Below are 23,228 nucleotides of genomic sequence, written 5' to 3'. Positions count from 1 at the left end.
AAAGCTTTGGTCACGATTGGTATGGGTTGCAAGAGTCCCTTAGTCTTGTCCTGAGCTTTGCCCACTAGCTGGCATGCTTCACAAGTCTTGCAGAAGGCTCTAATGTCCTTTCCCATACTTCGCCAATAAAATCATTCCTGTACCCTGTCGCTTGTTTTGTTGATGATGTCTCATGAGCTAGCTGTAGTATCTGTAGCCTGTACTTTGTTGGAATTACCAGCAGATTTCTTTTCTCCCAGAGCACAGTACACTTTCATCCCCTAGCCCCGTGTTTACGGTTCTTAATTTAAGAATTGTAATTCTGTACTAACTAAGCCATCTAAGATCTATGCCTTCTCTGTAGTAAAACTTATAAACTAGCTCTGGCTCTATGCCTTCCCTACCTACTATTTTCCCGCCAAGTCTATCCCTTGACACTGTTTAATAAATCTGATACTTGGTTGTTACCTTGAAAAAGCCTCTGGTGTCTCATTTCTACTGAGGTAAAATAAATAAAGAGACTAAGGAGAAAAATTACAACTCAAGTTGAACATTTTGGAAAGCAGTCTCTCTCTCACTCGGTACCCACAGATTGTGATAGTGACTAACAGCATGATGGTCCAGGTTAGCCTAATCACATCAGATTGCAGAAGCTAAGCAGAGTTGGCCCTGGTTGGTTCTTGGATGGGAGACCACCAAGGAAATCTAGGGTTGCTATGGAGAGACAGACAATAACAAACCACCTCTGAACATCTCTTGCCTTGAAAACCCTATGGGGTTGCCATAGGCTGGCTGTGACTTGATGGCACTTTCCATCACCAACAGCATGATCATATGCATGCTCTCTCAAAAATAATACCCACTGAATTCAATAGGACATGTTTCTAAGTAAGTGTACATAGGATTTCTGCCTTAGTCTCCTATTTCTTATTAATCTGATTACTGATATTAGTATAGAGCTCAATAACATTAGAAGTGACTTTAGAGTATACTTGGTACCTTGGTTGCTAGTATTATGGCCATAGTTCAATTATGATTTCCAATTCAGGCTTGCAGGAAACCTATAGTTTGCTTTGTATTAATGTATGACACGCTGTGACTCAGAAAGGGAGAGGTGGATTACAGGTGGAGGTGAGAGGAGGTATGACAGCCCACAGTTCACATAATGCCGAAACATATTCTGGTGTTATGTCTGTACTTAAACTTATGAACATAATATGGGCTGCAGTGATATAGCAAAGTACTAATGTAGGGAGGGGCGTGCTGACAATAATGCATACCATCATTAAGGTGGGCAGAGAATTTACTTACCACAGCTCTAGTGTACACCTCTTCAGCAAAATCACTGTCTTTGTATTTGGTTTCTATTGGATAAGTGTATGCCTTCAACCACTGCAAAAGAGACAGGTCTACCCGTGTTCCTGCAAAAGCATACTGTGGAGCATGGATGTGTGTGTCAACCAAACCAGGCATGAAGAATTCACTGAGGAGGAAAAACCATGGAGAAGCTGTTTCAGTTTCTAAAACATTATTAGTATAAGAATCTTATACCCTTGACCCGTGTCTTAATAATATACTTATGCAACAATCCTCACTATGACAGTATAGTAATAATAAAGAAGCTCTAGAATAGTCACCATATAAAGATCAAGCTTTAATACAGGAATGAAGGAATTCCTTTTTCACCAGAAGATAGATCACGACGGGTAGCCATGTTAGTTTGTCTGCAGCAGCAGGACAGAGCAAAAGTTCAGTATCACCTTAAAGACTAACAAAATTTCTGACAGGGTATGAGCTTTTGTGAGTCACAAAAGCTCATACCCTGCCAGAAATTTTGTTTGTCTTTAAGGTGATACTGGACTCTTGCTCTGTCCTGCTTTTTTTACCAGTTCATTTGGGCAATGACAGGCTTTTAAGGCTCAAACTAGTCTAGAAGTAATGTAGAGGTCTCATAGTTCAGTCTTAAAAGCAATTGAGCTTGATGAAGTGACTGAGTGGTGGCACAAGGCCTTCTGCAATAGTGGCAGTGTGCACAGACAGCGATTTCTATCTGCCATCACTGACTGGCACCTGAGGAAGAGGCAGAGCAATGGGGGAGGGGGCTGCCAGTTCTGGGTTTAGAAATACCTGGAGATTTGGAGGGGTTGGAGCCTGGGGAGGGTGGGGTTCATGAAGGGACCTCAGCATGGAATAATGCCATAGAGTCATCCTCCAAAGCACCATTTTCCTAGGGGAATTGATCTTGGTAAATAGTGGGAGATCTCCAGGTGCCACCTGGAGGCTGGCAACTGTTGGGAGGGGAATATTCTAGGATGCCCTGATCACCTGGGGTCTATGTAGCTGAATAAATCATTTGCCCTTGAAGGGCAAATGAACAGAGGCATAAAGAAATATGAAGATTGGTTGTGAAAATATATGTAGTATAAAAAGAAAGTTTCATTGCAGACCATCAGTATGTGTGTTTTCTAGGGTTGCTAACATAGGTTGGAAAATTCTTGAAGGTTCATGGGTGGAGCCTGGGGAGGAGCCTTTGGGAAAGGGAGGAAGGAACTCAGCAGGGATGCTTTTCCATGGAGTCCACTCTCCAAAGGTTCAATTTCCTCTGGGAGAATGGAACTTTGTAGTCTGGAGATCACTTGTAATTGTGGGAGAATTTGAGGCCCCACCTGGAGGCCGGCAATCCTAGTTGTTTTCTTCTCTCCTCATCTCTTCCCTCTCTGTATCACCCTTCCTCTTTTTCTTTCAGGAATTCCTGCTTATACAGCTACCTCTTCGTGTATGGACATACAGCGCTAGAAACATAAAAGGCTAAAAAAAATCAAGGCTTTAATTGCAGGGACTCATATGGGAGATATAAAATTGAGAGGGCTACGTTGAAGGACAAGGAGAAATTGGTGAATTAAATGTAGGCACATAGGCATTTGATAATGATTAGCTTACTTAAAGATAATTATATTGGTTGACATGCATTAATAAAATATAGTTGCAATTAACAAAAAAAGCAATGAAGTATTACACCTCTAAATCTTCTAAGATACAACTGTTCAGCTTCATTACATAATAGCATGCCTATTATCCAGAACAAGTACTCTTTTTTTCCGTTCAGGATCAGCTGTGCCTATAATTAAGCAACTTTAAAGTTCAGGTCAATTATCACTCAGGAATAGGTTCTGTGTCCTATGTCCCATTAAGTTTGCACTACCAAGTACAGTTTTGGTTAAATTATCAGCAGAGAGGTAACAGCAAAGGCTCTGAATGTGCAAATTCACCTTGATTGAAAAAAGTTACAACAAAATGGAGATGTTATCTCTAGAAGACTTTCCATGTAATCCTGAAAGAGGGGCGAATGCCCATAGGAGCCAGCATAACCATACGCTGGTGTAAGTACCCCTTTGCTCCATGATAAACTGGCACTTATGCAGGCAAGGAAGCATTTATGCTGGCCTCCCTGGATGCTGCTGCAGCCTCCTGGCAGTGTTCCAACAGCACAATTCCATGCGCCGGTGTCCTGGGAGGCATTCCCAGGGTGTTCTTTGGGGCGGAGCTGCCTTTAGGCAGCTTCCTAACCCCTTTTGCCCAGGGAATGCGCCCCCCCCCCATGCTGCGGCATTACTACACCAGCTTTTTTGCTGGCGTAGCATCACTGAAGGCAATAAAAAAAATTTTATTTTCCAATTTTTGGGTATTTGTATTTTCCTTTTTTCTGTCCGGGAAGCCTCTGCGATGGCAGTGTGGCTGCACCACTCCCAGCCACCATCTATATATGCCCCCTTAGGATTGGGCTGCCTGTGTCCTTTATGATTTCTGCAGAGTGAGACACAAGAAAATGCTCTGCTGTGCTTACAGAGCCCTTCCCAGCCAGGAACAGAAATGTGATAGAAATGTTTTAAATAAATCAAAATATATGTTTGTGTATGTGCACATAGGGCAGAAATTGTTTGACTTCATTCTGTTATATAGGACCAAGGGAAAAACAGAATGAACATCCCATACACACTTCTGCTGTGATGAAGCTTCATCTCTGTCTATTACTGGGGTCCCAAACCTTTTCCAGCCTGTGGACACATTTGAAATTCTGACATGGCATGGTGGGCGCAGTAACAAAATGGCTGCTACAAAACGGCAGAGGCAGAGCCAGCCACAAAATTTTGGGGTATTTTTATTTTCCTTTTTTCTGGCCGGGAAGCCTCTGTGATGGCAGTGTGGCTGCACCACTCCCGGCTACCATCTATATATCCCCCTTTAGGATTGGGCTGCCTGTGTCCTTCCACAAGAGGCAGAGCCAGCCAGAAAATGATTGCCACAGATTAACGTCAGTAACACTACCAAATCCTTCTGCTATGGTGGCAGCCACATTCCAAGAGAGGATATGCAGATTATGAGGTTTGAGTCAGTCTTGATTAATTTTATCAGGAGTACTATCAGGTAGTGAAACATTCTCTTTTGGAGCTGGTCTGCATTTGTTTACTACAACAACCTTTGGTTCTAAAGGGACAAGAGAACATGAAGCTGTAGGACTAACTCTTAAAGAGGAGTTTGGACTTGCCTAACACTACCGGCGTTTGGGTGTCTAGGAGTATAGAATACATCCTCAGTTGTACCACCTTGAGTTCTGGCCTTTTGTTGGATAGCAACCAGTTGTTGTTGGAGAAACTAGAACATTTGGACTAAGTTATGTGCTCTGTTGAAAAGAAGTGTTGAAAAGAAAGAGAAAAGGTCTTCCTCCACTTTGCTCAACACCAGATCCTTCCCTGTTTCTGGAGGTGATTACTCTTTGGGCTGCTTGGCAGCTCTTGGGATTTTCTCAATCTTTTTAGAGATCTCCACACCTACAAAAGAGTTGACCGTTGGACACAAATCAATTAGTATCTTCTCTCTGCTCTCAGTAGAGGTTTCTGCTAGGAGTGTTTCTTTGGGTTTAGAATAATTAGTACTTTCTTTAGCAGCTCCTTCATTCGTATTAGCAGGTAACCTATTCAATGAAATCAAAGGTTTGACTTCCCCATTTTTGAAGTATCTAAAGGGAAAAATCCCAAAATGCTGCAGAAATTGATGTTTTTCCAGTATCAAAGAAGGAATCTATGAGGTATTAAAATGTAATAGAATATGGTCATGATAAATTGGGCCATGCATCCTTTCGACAAACTTGAGATTAACATAAGAGAGTACTGGCAAGTAAGATACGTATCCTCTTGCCTTTCATTTAGAGGACCTATCTATCCATTGTCCCAGAAGTTTATAAAGATCAAGGACTATAACCTTTGGTACTAAAATCAAAGAGGTGGAGAATTGATGGGCATGTGATAATCTGGGTTGGTTCTCTTTTAATAAATGAGGGGGTTGACTCCGTAAATTGTTTACAGGATGCAATTCTCCCTGTTCTCCCTTTTTTGGAACTGCCCCATGACACAGAGACATGGGAAAGGGAAGCAATCTAATCAGGAGAATGTTATTAAAAATGGCAGTTACATATCTCATATTGGAATAGGTTCAAACCATAAAAAAGGAATTATTGCACTATATATAATATAGTATATGGAGTATATATGACTGGAAGATGCAAACAAATGTATTTAGAGAGTGTGGTTTATATAATTTTAGTAAATATGGATTTGATTTTAAAAATATCTGTACAGTATATAAACTGACTAAACTGATGCTATCGTACTTTGGTTGCATTATGAGAAGACAAGAGTCACTGGAAAAGACAATCATGCTAGGAAAGGTTGAAGGCAGCAGGAAAAGAGGAAGATCCAACAAGAGATGGATTGACTCTATAAAGGAAGCCACAGACCTCAATTTGCAACCTGAACAAGGCTGTTAAAGATAGGACATTTTGGAGAACATTGATTCATAGGGTTGCCATGAGTTGGAAGCGACTTGACGGCATTTAACACACACACAGTATTTTGGTAAGTAATTTTTTTTAATGAACACAAACTGGAACCCCCAGTTCAAATACCAGCTCAGCCATAAATTCACTACATGGTCTTTGATTAACTGCTATCTCTATCCCTATCCCTATCAGCAGTACAGGGATAATGTATAGCTCATTACCTTTATATCCTACTATTCATAGGATCAAAGAATTCAGGGCAACATACAGAGTTCCCAAGAGGCTCGTATCCAGATCAGACCAGCATTGTATAGTGATTAGGAGCAGTGGACTCTAATCTGGAGAACCAGGTTTGATTGCCCACTCCTACACATGAGCGGCAGACTCTAATCTGGTGAATGGGGTTGGTTTCCCTGTTCCTACACATGAAGCCAGCTGAGTGACCTTGGGCTAGTCTCAGTTCTCTTAGACCTCTCACAGCCTCATCTACCTCACAAGGTGTCTGTTGTGGGGAGAGGAAGGGAAGGAGTTTAATTCTCCTTAAAAAAGGCAGAGAAAATCGGCATATAAAATCCAACTCTTCTTCTTCAGGAAATCTGCTATATCTGGTGCCTTCTAACCATACTCCGGTAAAAGAGATCCAGTGTGGTGCAGTGACTAGGATATGAAAAATAGGAGTTTGACCACTTAGAATCATAGTTGGAAGGGACCACCAGGGTCATCTAGTCCAACCCCCTGCACAATGCAGGAAATTAACAACTACCTCCCCCGCACATGCCCAGTGACCCCAACCCTTCCCCCACCATGCAGGATCCCACAATCAAAGCACTCCCGACAGATGGCCATTCAGCTTCTGCTTAAAGACCCCCAAAGACAGGGACTCCACCACCCTCCGAGGCAGTGCATTCCACCATCGAACAGCCCTCACTGTCAGAATCGCTTTTCTATTAGTTTAAATCCATTACTTCGTGTCCTAGTCTCTGCAGCAACAGAGAACAAGCTAGTTCCCTCATCAACATGACATCCCTTCAAATATTTAAACATGACTATCATGTCTCCCCTCAACCTTCTCTTCTCCAAACTAAACAAACCCAACTCCCTAAGTCTCTTCTCATAGGGCACTTGGGCCATGAAGCTCTCTGGCAGTTTTTTTTTTTTTAAATAACCTACATCACAGGGTTGCTCAAATGAAAATAATAGGACCATTCCATCCATGTACATCCCCCAAGCTCCTTGGAGGAAAAGTAGAATGTGAATATGAGGAATTAATAGTATCAATATATTTTATAGGATTTTTGTAATGGATCAAGGAGAATTAGTAAAGCACTTTGAACATTCAGGAACAAATTTGTTGTTGTTAAAAGCATACAGATGAAAATACATGATGACAAAAGGAAATTAAAAAAAACACCTACTTGTTACTGAGATCCCGTATTTCAGATGCTTTGAACCCCCACTTCTTTGCCAGTTTCTCCTGTTCTTCAAATGGTTCCAAAAAAGCGATCTGAAGAGGGGAGAAATAATACATTTCATACACATTTGCATGTGTGCTTCATATTAATTTAAAACATTTAATTAGATTGATTAGGTTAGATTAGCAGTCTCACTTGATGGCTGTGGTAAATCCTCTACCCTTCAATCTCAATATCCCACCTTCAGTATGGGGGTATTAATTGCTACCTACCAGAGTGTTGTAGAATTGATTTAGGTAATGGGTGTAATGTGTTTTGTACATCCTAAAAGTGTAATGTAAATATTAAAAATTATATTGGCTTGAATCCATCCAACTATCAGCAGAAGGCACTAACAGATATTGATTTAACTACATTCCCTCCTCCCAGATGTACCTGGAGTTGCTGAACCAACACAGACAAAAATCCAGGAGAAGGGGGTTATGTGTGGAAAAGGGTAAAATAACTCCTCCTCCCTCTTCTCTCAATGGAACCACACTTGCAGATGGAGGCTGGTTTTGCACCTTCTTCTCTTTAGTGTTTGATGGCTTTTTGTGCAAGTGGTCCTACAATACTAGGAATCATCTTTCCTGGGGCAAAAGAAATTACTGGGGAGCACACGGAAAATTGGAGCATCTTTTGCTAATGGCTGATTGGATACAAAGCATTAGCTTAGACGGCTTACAAAAGAAATTAGACAACTGGACAGTGGATACATCTATCAGTGGCTACTAGTGACAAGAGCTAAAACTTCTGATAGACACAGCTGGAAATAGAATGCTGGGCTAGACTGACCTTCATCTGACCTAGCAAGGTAATTATTGATTCATGTGACATTTACAGATCTGAAAACTTATAAAAAATCTTACACAAATAAAGAAATTTTAGTAGATTAATAACATGAAATTTAATCAGTTAGTCAACTAAATAGCCTGTATTTCTGAAGAAAAAGGCATTCTCTTTAGATGATGCTTGCATATGTCACAGTGGATACCATCTTAGAAGAGGCATTTCCTTTTGTGTACCTTCCTCCCTGGATACGTGGCAGAGAGTTACTGAATCCACAGCGGCAATACAGTGTTCATATTACAGGGATCCCACTTCATTCAAGTATTCAAACTATTTATTATCTATTAAAGTAATTGTGTATCTATTTCAACGGTAGCCATGATACAGCACAATGGTTACACATGTAATAACATAATCGTCATCATTGTTGCTGTTGTTATAGGAATGTATATGCCCCCTTTCCAGATACATGCTTGATAAAGTACCAAAGTGTTACACATAAGCTTCTGAATGTTTACATGCTAGTCAGCAACTCACAGTGACATGTTGCTTGGCTATTTATGGTAATGTATCATGTGCAGCAGAATCAGAATTGGACATATGAATTCATTGGATTCCTCATGTGAGCTGTCCTGGCTTGCACATTATGAATATGATTCATTTTCCGATGATGGCAACATAAAGCCACTGCTGTAGAGACAGGTTGTCGATCTTCCACAATAGTGATAGGCTGTCAAGGCCTGCTATAGGCTTTGACGTTTATTTTCGAAGTCATTTTGACTGTGGTGTGTTACTGTAATAAAAAATGCTATATATTCCAAACATGATGAAAATACCAAAGATTTCATTCTCATATGTGCTAGCTTTTGTTAGAGGGGCTGTGCCTTAGTGGCTCAGCATACATTTTGCACGAAGACAGCCCTAGGTGCAATTCCTTTGTCTCCATTAGAGAAAAAGGAATTGGGAAAGACCTTCTAAGACCCTGGAGAACTGCTGGCAATCAGAACAGACTGAGCTAGAACGACCAATGGTCTAACTACATATAAGACATTCATATGCTTGGTGAGCTACACAGGATTTCCTCTTCATGACCTGTAAACAAATATTTTCACTGAAATTTTGCAATACGTCAACATATTTACATTTAATAAAATCAAGTCATCAGACCCATCAAGTTCAGACCCACTGCATATTTAAAAACTGGTCAACAGCTCACATTTGTATTTATTTCCCACCAAATCATTTGATTTTTCTCTTAGCACTGCATGATTGTTAGGAGGTGCATCTTATTCACCAAATCTTGTTTTTTAAACAGTTAAACCTTTCTTCAGGTGTTGAGTTGGAATCAAATATAAATATTTGTTGCTGATCATACTAAATAGAAACGCTGACATTATTCACTAAGCGTTCATACAAGTCAACAGCTTTGGGTTAAAATTATTATTCAAAGTGGAGTGTTTTGGCATATGCATCCACACTACCTAATTACTTAATAGATGCATATGCTTTATAACTCAGATTTTCTGATGAGCAATAAAAGAAATGCCACAGAGATACAGAAGTCAAACTGGAAGCAGAATGACTAACACCACTTACTGAACACAAGCAAGCTAACTAGAATAAGTGAAAGAAAGACAAGTCATGCCAGATAGTAAGTCCTGGAAGTAGGCTTGTTGTCATGGAAGAAGGGATGCCTAGAAAGTATTCATAGCAAGGTGTGTTGCAATGTTTCAGCTCTGCAGTTGCAGAATTGCTATACCATGATAATGAAAATGCCATTTTGGGAACAAAGTCCTATGGGGAGCAGTTAAGATGTTTAGGGCTGTTTAGCTTGGAAAGAAGGCGGCTAAGGGGAGACATGAGAGGTCTATAAAATTATGCATGGTTTGGAGAGAGTGGACAGGGAGAAGTTTTTCTCCCTCTCCCATAATACTAGAATGCGAGGTCATCTGTTTAAGCTGGAGGGTGAGAGATTCAAAACAGATAAAAGGATGTATTTTTGCACACAACACATAGTTAAATTGTGGAACTCCCTGCCCCAGGATGTGGTGATGGCTGCCAACTTGGAAGGCTTTAAGAAGGGAGTAGACATATTCATGGAGGAAAGGGGTATTCATGGCTATTAGTTAGAATGGATACTAGTCATGCTGCATACCTATTCTCTCTAGTATCAGAGGAGCATGCCTATTATATTGGGTGCTGTGGAACTCAGGCAGAATAATAATGCTGCAGTCGTCTTGTTTGTGAGCTTCCTAGAGGCACCTAGTTGGCTACTGTGTGAACAGACTGCTGGACTTCATGGGCCTTGGTCTGATCCAGTAGAGCCTTTCTTATGTTCTTATGTTAAAGACAATAACAAACAACCCTTGTATGAGAACAATAACCTATTCCGGATAATGAATCAGAGGTCAGTTCAAACATGCATGCTAAACATTGCTTGGTTTCTTATCACTATATTACTCAATGTCTCATGTCTGGACATGTGAACTAACCCCACAGAAAAACTGTGGTTTGACATAGTGGTGTGAATATTCTGTATCTGATGTTTGGCAAGCAATCTACTCAGGTCTACTCAGAATCACACTTTTCTGCTGGCAATAACCCTACTGTTAGGGTCTCATTCACATTCAGCCCCCATTTGATGCTGGAGTTATACATGAATGTGAGTACCAGTCCAAGGATTGCCAGATTCCAATTTATGAGCTTGTAAACTAATTGTATTTTCAGTAACCTGAAGATGTACCGTATTTTTCGCTCTATAAGACGCACCTGACCATAAGACGCACCTAGTTTTTAAAGGAGGAAAAAGAAGAAAAAAAAATATTTTTTAAAGACCCGCTGCATCTTTAAGAAAATATATTTATCTTCTTTTTCCTCCTTTTTCCTTCTCTTTCCCCACCGCCCCCCTTCCCGGGACTCCCGGGAAGGGGGGCAGTGGTGGTTTAAACTGCTCTGCGTTGCCTGCCCACGCAGCGCAGAGCACTTTAACGTCTGCACACACACACCCCGCGCTTCCCGACCAACAACTGAGAGGTTATTATGGCCAGGGCTGGGTGGAGGGATTACTGCACTCCACTTCCAGTTTCCTAGTCCTGCTCTGTGGAGCGTGCGCACAGCAGGGCTAGGAGGAAGACTCCAGCCTCCCTTTCCAGGCTGTAAGCCCGATTGGGACCAGTCAGGCTTGCAGCGTGGAAAGGGAGGCTGAAGCCTTCAAAGCCCCACTGTGTGCACGCGCTGAGAGATCAGAGCGTGCGCACAGCGGGGCTTGAGGGAAGGCTCCAGTCTCCCTTTCCAGACTGCAAGCCCGATCGGGATTAGTCAGGCAAGCCTGATCAGGAGGGGCGGTGGGTCTTTAAACTGCTCCTCCGCACACACACCCCCGCTTCCCGGTCCCGAGGCTCAGCTGAGCCTCGGACCAGGAAGCAGGGGAGGTTAAACTGCTCTGCGCTGCTTGGGCAGGCAGCACAGAGCAGTTTAAAGACCCCCCCCCCGCGCGCGCGCTTCCCGTTCGGAGGATCCGCCCAGCAGCTGAGCCTCGGGACCGGGAAGCGGGGGGGTGGGGGGAGGTTAAAACTTCTCTGCCCTGTGCTGGGTGGCTGGGAGGGGCCTTCCAGCTGCAGCTGGCGTCGTCCCAGCCGGCTCCCGGGGCGGGCGGCGCTGCATTCGCACCATAAGACGCACTGACATTTCCCCTCACTTTTGAGGAGGAAAAAAGTGCGTCCTATAGTGCGAAAAATACAGTATTTATGAAAGAAGTTCCTCCAACGGAACAGTGTTTTGTTTGTGGAAAGGCAGGCAGCGAATTCTAACAAGTCTCTCTCCTACTGTAGACTCTCCTCCCCACACTTTACCCTCTATACTGACTCTCAAGACCAAATTCCAAGGGTCTCAGGGGGCTGCAAGAAGAGGAAGAAATGGCAAATCCCCATTTTGTGAAGTTCTATGATGGCTGAGTACACAACACTGTTTTTATGATTTTATGACTTCTATAGCTATTTTAGTTTGTTGTACGACTCTTTGACTACTAATCTATTTTATGAAATGGCCGAATTGTTAAAATGCCTAGCATACATAAACCTCTGGGGCACAGGAAAGAGGACTTTGGAACTGAAAGAACCTGGAGTGACATGGCAGAGACCTCAGGATCGATCCAATCCTAGAGGGGTAGACATGTTAGTCTGTTGCCACAAAAAAGGGGTCTTGTGACACCTTAAAGTCGAACATTTACTGAAGCATAAGCTTTTGAAGGCTAGAGCCGACTTTAACAAATGAATAAAATAGATTCAAAATATATACAGGAAGATGGAAAGGGGAAAAATTGAAATGCAGGTTGTGACTTTTCTATGAAAAACTCATAACTATATAAGTAGGATGACAATTCACACCAGCTGTAGTTGGTGATAACCTGTTACCCTACTTATATCAAGTGATTTAACACCTGAAGTGGCTAAGGAAATTGTGAGCTCTTTTTAACTCTTTGTTGATAGTTAAACCTATTGAAGAATTCTAAATCAGCATTTTCTCTTTAAAGTTTCTTTGCAGAACAATGGTTACTTACAGGTCAGTAAAAAAAAAATTCTGGTATACTGAAATGTTTCCCCACATTTCTTAATTAGCCTTTTAATGCTTTTCCTACGTAGATCACAGATCAGCATTGTTGACAGATAATTTCATATACCACTTTAGATGAGGAAGCAGCCCCCGATGTTATGGAGGACATTGTTAGTTCCTGTAATAGTGTGGCCTGAGTGGATCTATGGACAAAGCTGGAATCTAAGTTTATTTCAGGGTCTGGTACCTGGGCTAATATTTCTGTTAGACAGCCCACTGAGAAAATTTCTGTTAGGAAGACAGTAAGAGATAATAAGGCTAAACTATGAGAGTTTAACTAGGGCCATACAAAAGGAGGAAATAGTGGGGGGTGGAGCATTCTGGAAGAAGACCCAGAATTTGGTTTTCATCCATATAAAAAATTGGTTTTCATCCAGATGTGGTTTTCATCCATATAAAAAATTACACAATTGACATACTTTTCCTTGCATCTTGAGATCTTATCAGGATTCACCAATGGAAAATAAAGAGGTGATTTAAACTGCAGGGCTGAATTTATTGTAAGATGTTGCACCCAACATGTCCAAAAATGTTCTCACGTTTGTACAGATAAAGGATCATGTCCGCACTGCACGTTTGCCGCTCCGATTTCTGCGGAGTTTCCTTACATGTTCGCACTTCATCTCAAGCAAAGGATCTCGGAGATGTCTTCACAGCACAATTTCTCCATGTTAAGAGGATCCGCTTATACGGCGAATTAATAAAATGAAACGTTTTCCTTACGTGGAGCATTGAAGTGCGAACATGCATCAGTCTTCAACCCACTTCCAACTGCCAGTCCACCCCCCAGCTCCCCATCCTTCCTAACCACCCACACTCGTTCCCCCCACTTTTCCGCTTTGCAATCTTTTCCGCGAACAGCCACCGTTTGATAACGCAGTAGGTGGTGTTTTTTAATAGTTTGCGCGAACTGAGGTTGTGTCACGATTACTGTAACGTGTGCGGCATGTGCTTATGGCCACGTCATGTAATTTGATGTTTGGGTCATTGTGCGACTTCTTGTAATCTGTGACTGCCGTGAGAGGGTGGTAAGTCTATGGTGGCAAGTTTCACTTTCCCGAGGTGGAACTCCCGTACAATTATCTGGTTTTTTCTGCCTTTTTTGCCGCCATTTTTAAAACCGTCTTCCCCGCTACCGTTATGAGGTGGCCCGTGAATTCTCCTTTATTATCCCTGGACCAATCCCCGTCCTTCCTTCCAGCGCAGACTGGGCATGCGTAGGAGACTACCACGTGTCCCTTTGCTTTGCCGAGAATCTTGCACGCCCAGGCTTCGTTTGATGTTGGTCTTCCCTTGCGGCGTGGTGGGAATAGCAATCATGCGAATTTAATCGAATAATGCGGAGAATGGCGGCGCGGTGGGAACAGAAATTAAAAGTCATTTTGGATGCTTGTGTACTCGACACGTATAAATAGCGAGGTAAGTTGCTGGTGCGTTCACGGGCAAGGTTGTATAGATCACTCCTTAATTAGAATGCATTTAAGCCACTATTTAAAGTTAGATAAAATTCAAGTAAATATTCTGGCAGAAAAATATGTTCTAAATTGACGTAAATATTTGTTTGTAAGCATTTTAACAGCAGTTGAATTATGAGACAACTCGCTGAAGAACATAAAAGATGTTGGGATGGAAGCAAAGGTAAACACCAGAAAGAAAAAAGACAACAGATGTTTCTAACTTGCAGTTAGTTTCTCTCTTAAACTATGAATACAGCCCTTCTGATCATAAGTATCTGGAAGTCCCACTGATGTTAACAGCACTTCCCAGTAACTGTGCCTTAGATTTTGAGTTCTTATATCTGTTTTCTCTTCAGTAATCCAAACTCAGACATCCTTGAAGACCTTCTTTGGTGACACAGGCTCAAGGTGAAGAATTTATTACCTCCTGATTCATTTCTTGGTGGTATGGAGGATAAGAGAGGCACTCTAACATTATGTCCAGCACTCTGATATTCCCACTATGGTTGTTGCTGTGCTTATGTGAGCCACAATGAGTCTTGGCACATGAATGATGGTCCAACATGTCTAACTTGTGAGGATAAATCGGAGGAAATGAGTATGTATACTGCTCTGGGTCTTTAGCGGGGGGGAAAGAAGTTTCAAATGGGAATTTTTTTGAGGAGGGAATACAAGCTACCCACCATATACAAGGTCAGAACAGCAAAATGAATTTTCTCCTGGAACTGCAATACAGCTTAAACTGGCTCTCACTATCACTCCTGTGAAAGACAGTTATCCTTAACACAGTCATCTTATTTGTTTAGGTTCTTTCTATGCTCCTTTTCAGCGTCCTGTTCAAGGCGGCTTAATGATTCAAACAATGCAAGAATGTAAAAACAAGCCATTAAAAAACAAGCCATTGGACAGAAATAGTGCAAAAACTATCCATTAAGCAGAAGTAAACCATTAAGCTGGTAAGAGAAAAACCTCTAATTAAAGGCCTGGGTAAAAAGACACATTTTGGCTTAACACCTAAAACGAAGTAATGAAGGTACCAGGTGAGCCTCAAGGGGGAGGGCATTCCAGAGGCAAAGTGCCAGAACAGAAAATGCCTTATCTCTAATTGCCACCCACCTCAGCTCTGAACATGGGAGCATGGAGAGCAAGACTCAAGAGGCAGATCTTAACTGACAGGCTGGATAGTATGGGAGGAGATGGTGGTTGTGACTACCATTCTTTCGCTCACACACACTTGTGTTGGCCACTGGAGGCCAAGTGGCACATCTCCAAGGAATGGTTTTGGCCCGAGGACAACCTGTTGCTAATTTTCATTCTAGCCTATTAAAGAATAATATATGATAGTAAGGAAAGCCAATTTGCAAAACACCCTTTACACTTGTAGCAGAAATAAAATGTGTGATGTGAGATAAGGAAGAAAAGGACTATTAAATATTCTGTAGAACCAAGAGCTACAAAGCATGGATCAGGTATCATTGCTATGCTAAATAGACTAATTCATTAGTCCCTGAAATTGTGTTCTCTGCACATATTGGAAAATGTATAGTATGCACAATAATCCATTGCATTAAATTTTTAAGTACTTACTTTTTTAAGTACTTACTTAAAAATGAACATGGAACATGGAACTGCACAACTGATTAAATGAGCATTTAATTAGACAAATGTTTGCTGGTTCTAAGAATACATAAGGCCAGATAGCCACAGCAGCAAAGTCTGCAAGCTTTAAGTAATATTATGTGAGTAATGGCTCAGCAAAAATTGTATTTATAGGTTCAGGAAGTAGAAGTAGACATCTTAAGTATTGTTGGAGAAACTGAGATGCACAAAATGGCACTCTTCAGCATATTACAGACAACAGAACATAACATTAAATGTATTATTACAGACAACAGAACATAACATTAAATGTATTATAAATGTACTAGCTGGAATTTGAACAACACAGACGAGCAGAGCAGGGGTGTGCCATTTACAAGGCTGACCGAAATTGTGTATTCTGTGATGTAAATGTACAGGTTTTTTTTGAAGGCAGTCTTATTGACATGTTTTGTAAGCCACCTATAAAAAAATCTGCAGATGAATCATATCAATTTATTCTTAATTTGGAAAGCGGTCTCAGGAAAGAATATGATTATTCATAGTTACAGATAAGTTCAAATCCATTATACAGCAGGATATTGTCAGGGCAGCTGTAGCTTTATATTTCAAATCAAATGAAAAGCAGATCTGCCAAAAATATGGAACATAATTTTTGCTTTTAAAACTCCACTAAGCATGTTCCATTCAAAGATTATTAATATAGAGGCTTTTCTAGCATTAGTATATATTAAAGGCATTATGTTTATATAAATTATCTCTATACATCCCAAGCATATGTGGTCAGTATTTATGGCAAACAATGGTAATAAATCCACTGACTACATTTTATATCCCAACAGAAAGAAAACCCTATGCTGTAATGTGAGAGCCTCTACAGAACACAACAGCACACTGGCTAATCTCTAATAGTTACAATGGTAGCAGATTCAAATAGGTCACAGAATAGATAACCAATAACAATATAACATTAACATAAACAATAGCAAACTAGCTCAGCTGCCCTCAGTGGGCAAAATATATCACAAGTCCAAAATCCAAATAAGTGACAGGGAATAGAGTCAATCACTGAGAACTCGAACCCAGGTCAGCCACTTTATCATCAGGCAATGACTCCCAACAACTCTCAGAACTATAGACCGAAAGCTCCGGTTTGTAGATTTTCTTTCCGGAACCGAAATGTGCCAAGGTGGACAGGAGTACTTGTACAGAACCGCAAGGTAGGTGCAAAGTAGGCTGGGGCACCTGTTGCTCAATGCGTCTGCCCACCAGATCAAGCTGGCGTGACTGGCAAAATTCGACCCAGTCCTGGATCTGTTCAGATGCTAGGTAGGAGAGCAGAGGCTCAGGAGGCTGTTGCCAAGGGGGGAAATCCTGAGACGCAAATGGCCCTGGGCTGAATAGGGCCAGGCAAGAATCCAGTTCACCTTCAAAAAAAGACAGAGGAGAAGCTGACCCCATTGTGGGGGTTCTGGTCGGACTCCGAGGCTTGTTGGAACTGACGGGTGGAATGGGTGTCAGAACGAGTGGTTCCATATGTTTAAGTTTCTGCTTATGCTTCTTGGAAGAATCCTCAGAGGGGTGCTTCATATCTGCATGCCGTTTTTGAGTCTTAGAAATAACCGATCCTTGTGCCGCTCCCGCAGGAGGAGGTGTAGGCCGGGAAGGACACGGATCCAAAGGACCCATACATGAGCCAGACAAAGCCAGAACTGCAGAGGGAACCAGGACCAGAATGGAACCCGAAGGTAAGTTCGCTGGAGGAGGCTTCTGAGAAAGAGAAGCCGAGAGAGCCCTCTTCTAGAGTTCAGCTTTGAGATGGGCCTCTCTATCACCCTTGGCCTTGTTACTGAATTTTTGGCAGATCTTGCAGGCCAATACATTATGGGCCTCGCCCAGGCATAAGACACAGCTCTCATGCTCATCTGCTTGGGGCATTTTCATGCTGCAACCGGCATACTTCTTGAAAAGGGGCTTTGGCATGGCAAAGTCACCCTTAAATATCAAAGATCGAGAAGAAACAGTGGAGGTTGGGTGAGTCAGACTACCCACACACTCAGGTAAATGAAGAAGAACTTGAGATATATTTTCCACCTTGGGTATGGAAAAAGTTAACAATAGTCCCAGCCCCTAGTTTAATTTTGTTGAATACCGCTTTTTGATGAACATTCCAGTTTAAATTATAAGAAAAAAGAATACTGAGATAAACAAACTCCTTAACTTGATCAACATCAAAGTGGTCTAGTACCCAACGGAAAGAAGGCAGTTTTCTCATCTTAGAGAAGATCATGATCTTGGATTTATGGTGGTTTATTTTACGATCTTCCCTAGAGCAATATTCAGAAGAAGTTTGTAGGGATCTTTTCAAACCAATTCTTGTGCCGGACAGAAGAACTGCGTCATTGGCATAAAGTAGGATTGGGATACTATGACTTGCAAGCTTTGGAGGATGACAGGACTCTGAAAAATTCATTGCCATATCGTTCAGATATAGGTTAAACAAAAGAGGAGCAAGGAGACAACCTTGTCTAACTCCCTTGGCCAAAACAAAGGACTCAGTTAATTCTCCTTCGTCACCACAGCGAACCTGAGCTGTAAGGTTAGTATGAAATTGCTGTATAAGCCATAATAGTCTCCTGTTCATACTAGAATTAGATAGTTTTGTCCATAGTCTTTCCCTAGGAATGGCATCAAAGGCTCCCTTAAGATCCATAAAACCAGCATTTGGGGGATAGGACTATTTCTCAGCTAAGTGAGCAAGTATTAAACAATGGTCCATTACAGACCAACCTTTTCTAAAGCCAATCTGCACCCAGCCAAGGATGTCATTACTCTCAATCCAATCAAGCAACTTCTTTAATAAATAAGAGGAGTACAATTTGCCTAAGCAAGACAGTAGACTTATTGAACGATAACAACTTGGGTAAGAACACTGACCCTTTTTAAAGATTGATATGTCTCCATGATTTTGGAATAGCTCCCGATGCGCTAATTTGTGTAAAAGCAGGAGCAAGAATGACAGCCCACCATTGACTGTTCACTTTAAAAAGATTGTAGGGAATTAGATTGGGGCCTGGGGCTTTTCCTGGACAGAGACGGTCAGTGAGCAGTTTGATTTCACCTGGAGACACGTCCGGCCAAGAATTCAACAGAATAGGAGGTGCTACAGATATAGGTTCTTGTCTATCCAAGGAATAGGAGAAAAGAGTCTTAAAGTAGGTTACCCAGATCCATGAAGAGATACAGGCAGAGACTTTGCTTGAAGAATTTTCAATCTGCCAAAAGGTTGAATTATTGTTGTTGTTTATGGCTGTAATCAAGCTCCTTCAACATTTATAGAAGGCCTCCTTTTTCCTCCAATTGATCAAATTCTTATAATTCTTTTTAAGAGTTAGCAACTCCTTCAGTACAGAAATAGTGTTATTTCTTTTGAATTCTCTGTGTTTCCTGGATATCACTCGTTTGAGAAGTCTGCACTCTTCATTGAACCATAAATTTTGTTTAGGTAAAGCAAGTAAGTTTGAAGTAGTTTTCTTAGTAAAGGCTCAAATAAATCAATTAATCTAAAAAAAATTAGAACAGTAGCTGCAGACTCTTGCCCAAGAAGGTCTGCTTTTAGCAAAATCACCTCTAAATAGCTGGGGAAAGCTAAAATAGTATCTATAAATATCTATAAATAGGAATAGTTAGAAATAAGAATAGGAATAATTGGAAAAAGTTAGGTGTGGCTGTTTAAGATTAAAGAGTGTGATAAAATGAAATAGTCCTCATCTAAGATAAACCTTATTAAAATAGCTTAACTATATAAGAAATCTTTCCAAAACTTGGCAGGAAATTGAAACAAATAGAAAAAAGAAAACAACTAAAACGGAAATGAAACCAAAAGCTCTGCGTTCTCATTTCAAGTTTGAACAGTAATGGAAACCCCCCCCCACACACACACACACACATACACTCCTTTTCTCACCACTCTAACTCACCAGTTTCTATCAAGGGAGGTAGGAGGTAAGGAATAGGTTTATACAACAAATTCTGAATTCTAAGCTCCAAGTTCTAAATTCTCAATTGTACTCCTCGCTTATTCCCCACCCCAGCGACTGCATAGGCATCGCTCAGCTTTTTGCTTCAGAGTTGAGCTCGTGGGCACGCAGAGGCAAGAAAGAATTTGTAGGGAGTCAGAGAAACAAACCAACTCCCTAATAGTGTAGGCACCAGCCAGCCAGTCGGCTAAATGCTAAAACATAGGCCAAACAAAGATAATAAAACTAAAATAAAAGTAAAATAAATGCTCTGTGGAGAGGAGCACAGCCACAACACTGTTCACAGCTCATCCGGAACCTTTGCAACATATACTCAAATATTCTCACAAAAATATATAACTCCACTTCAGAAACCCTAGCACTTATTTATGCCTTTCAATTAATAAACACTATTGTATCTTCAGACTCTCTGAGAGGGAGTTCTCATAAACACTTACTGTAGAAGAGGTAACTCTTAATGAGGATTCATGTCAATTTCCTAACTTGTGTACTTATGTGTATAAGAAATCAGGATCGTAAAAAAGTTGTAAAACAAGTCCATGTTTCATTATTTCAGTGCATATTTATCCAGTCACATTTTTAATCTGTGTAAGCATGCAGGCTCAGGCAGCAGCAACATTTCTGCTTTTAAGAAGCCACAAAAAAGGCTGCATTAAAATAACCTCAGATACGTAATGACAGATTTACTGAATATATATGAATTATCAATTCATATTCCAAACACATGTGGCCCACATTTAGGACAAACAATGTCCAGAAATGACCATTTCTATCACTTTTCCCTCCCCCATGCATGTGGCTTCTCCCTGCCTAAAACAACCACTCACAATGCAATAAACCTTTTTTAAAAATAGAATTTTTATTGACTTTTTGAAATAAAAAAATTACAGGAAGGGGAAAGAAAGAAAAAAGATTTTAAGCAAAATTAAAACAAGTTAACAGAAATAACAAAAAATAATATAGAATAAAAAGTAAAAGTCCCCTTCCCTCCCTCCTGTTACGTGCCCACCCACCCCCATTGTGACTTCCGGAGAAGTACCCCTTAACTTTATATCATCCACTATATATTTAGTTTCCCTTTCTTTCACAATCTTCATAAAATCACTCTTTGCTGTGTTAGCCCAGCGTACAAAGGCCTTATGCCAGTCTTTTTTTAACTCTTCGACATCATTTCCACGTAGGCTATTCGTTAATGTAGCCATTTGTGCAAAATATATGACTTTGTCTCTCCAATCGCCAACGCAACAAACCTTATCCTGCCTTCCGGGACCATCCCGAGACGCCTGGGCACAACCTGTGCTCTTTTGCATTGGGCACAATCTCCTTTAGCCAGCCTGCCAAGGTCTCTCCGGATTGCCATTTTAAAACTGTACCAGGCTGTGTTGGCCAGCACGCAAGCGTCCAGCAACATTTGATTTGCTGTCTGTCTGCTTAACACAAAATCTGAAAAAGGGTACTGTGACACCGAAAAGCTAGCCTTCTGCTATGTAGAAAAGAGCAGGAGTCCAGTAGCACCTTAAAGAGGGACAGGGTAAAAGCCGGAACGGGCCGGAAAGGGGCCGGAACGGGAACGGGCATTACACAAATAATACCACATCAAAAAGCAGTGGCATGCCTTGCAGGGGCTCCAGAACAATATTTTAGAAATCAAAACGCGGAGGAAGGGGGGGGGGGAGAGAGAGAGAGAGAGAGAGAGAGAGAGAGAGAGAGAGAGAGAGAGAGAGAGAGAGCATTTATTAACCCTTTCCAGGCCAAAAAGCCTCCAGAACGGCACAAAATGGCCCAGAATGGGCATTAAACAAATCATACCACAGCAAAAAACAGTGGCATGCCTTGCAGGAGCTCCAGAACAATATTTTAGAAGTCGAAACATGGAAAGAGAGCGCATTTATTAACCCTTTCCAGGCCAAAATGCCTCCGGAGCGGCACAAAATGGCCCGGAACGGGCATTAAACAAATCATACCACAGCAAAAAACAGTGGCATGCCTTGCAGGAGCTCCAGAACAATATTTTAGAAATCAAAACGCCAAGAGAGCACACATTTATTAACCCTTCCCTGGCCAAAATGTCTCCGGAATGGCACAAAATGGCCCGGAACGGGCATGAAACAAATCATACCACAGCAAAAAACAGTGGCATGCCTTGCAGGAGCTCCAGAACAATATTTTAGAAATCAAAACTCCGAGAGAGAGCGCATTTTTTAACCCTTCCCAGGCCAAAATGCCTCCGGAACGGCCCAAAATGGCCCGGAACGGGCACGAAACAAATCATATTACAGCAAAAAACAGTGGCATGCCTTGCAGGGGCTTCAGAACAATATTTTAGAAATCAAAACGCCGAGAGAGAGCGCATTTATTAACCCTTCCCAGGCCAAAATGCCTCCGGAATGGCCCAAAATGGCCCAGAACGGGCACGAAACAAATCATACTACAGCAAAAAACAGTGGTATGCCTTGCAGGGGCTCCAGAACAATATTTTAGAAATCAAATCGTGGATGGATTGGGGGCTGCCATGGCAATCCCAGACCCCGGGGAGGGTTGTGGGAGCCCATTGAAGGGGCGCTTCTTGGTGGCTGTACTCTTGTGAGGCAGAGATTCAGTGGCTGGACAGCTCCCACATTGGCTGCAAAGCCAGAAAAGAGGTCGCGAGGGCAAGGGCCAGCGTCGCTGCACTGGCAACTCCCAGACACCTTCGTGGACATTCGCATGGAGGATCCACCGTCCTTTTGGTTTCCGAAATATAGTTCTGAAGGGACTGTAAGGCATGCCACTGTAAGCCTTACAGACACTTCAGAAGGGTAATAAATGCACGTTCTCTCCCCGTTTTGATTTCCAAAATATTGCTCTGGAGGCCCTGCAAGACAGGCCATGGTTTTTTACTGTGGTATGATTTGTTTAATGCCACGCTCTCTCTGTGTTTTGATTTCTAAAATATTGTTCTGGAGTCCCTGAAAGGCATGCCACTTGTTTTTGCTGTGGTATGATTTGTTTAACGCCCCTTCCGGGCTGTTCAGAGCCGTTCAGGGCTGTTACGGAGTCATTTTGGCCTGGAAAGGGTTAATAAATGCACATTCTCTCCCCGTTTTGATTTCTAAAATATTGTTCTGGAGCCCCTTCAGGGCATGCCACTGTTTTTTGCTGTGGTATGATTTGTTTAATGCCAGTTCCGGGCCATTTTGTGCCGTTCCGGAGGCATTTTGGCCTGGGAAGGGTTGAAAAATGTGCGCTCTCTTTCCATGTTTTGATTTCTAAAATATTGTTCTGGAGCTCCTGCAAGGCATGCCACTGTTTTTTGCTGTGGTATGATTTGTTTAATGCCCGTTCTGGGCCATTTTGTGCCGTTCCGGAGGCTTTTTGGCCTGGAAAGGGTTAATAAATACGCTCGCTCTCGCTCGCTCTCCGCGTTTTGATTTCTAAAATATTGTTCCGGAGCCCCTGCAAAGCATGCCACTGCTTTTTGTTGTGG

The 23,228-nt window shown here is 41.7% G+C and overlaps 1 protein-coding gene across 1 annotated transcript in view; it reads right to left on the bottom strand.

Annotated features, from left to right (window-relative positions):
- Positions 1 to 23,228, bottom strand: part of GDA (guanine deaminase) — a 69,589-nt gene that overhangs the window by 45,293 nt on the left and 1,068 nt on the right. The window contains exons 2-3 of the mRNA XM_056848542.1: positions 7,231 to 7,319; positions 1,291 to 1,462 (exon numbers count right to left, since the gene is read on the bottom strand). Of these exons, the coding sequence (XP_056704520.1) occupies positions 1,291 to 1,462; positions 7,231 to 7,319 (261 nt within the window). The remainder of the gene's footprint in view (positions 1 to 1,290; positions 1,463 to 7,230; positions 7,320 to 23,228) is intronic.

The sequence above is a fragment of the Euleptes europaea genome, chromosome 4, assembly GCF_029931775.1.
Source record: "Euleptes europaea isolate rEulEur1 chromosome 4, rEulEur1.hap1, whole genome shotgun sequence".
NCBI lineage: Eukaryota > Metazoa > Chordata > Lepidosauria > Squamata > Sphaerodactylidae > Euleptes > Euleptes europaea.
This window is presented reverse-complemented; position numbering and strand designations above follow the sequence as displayed.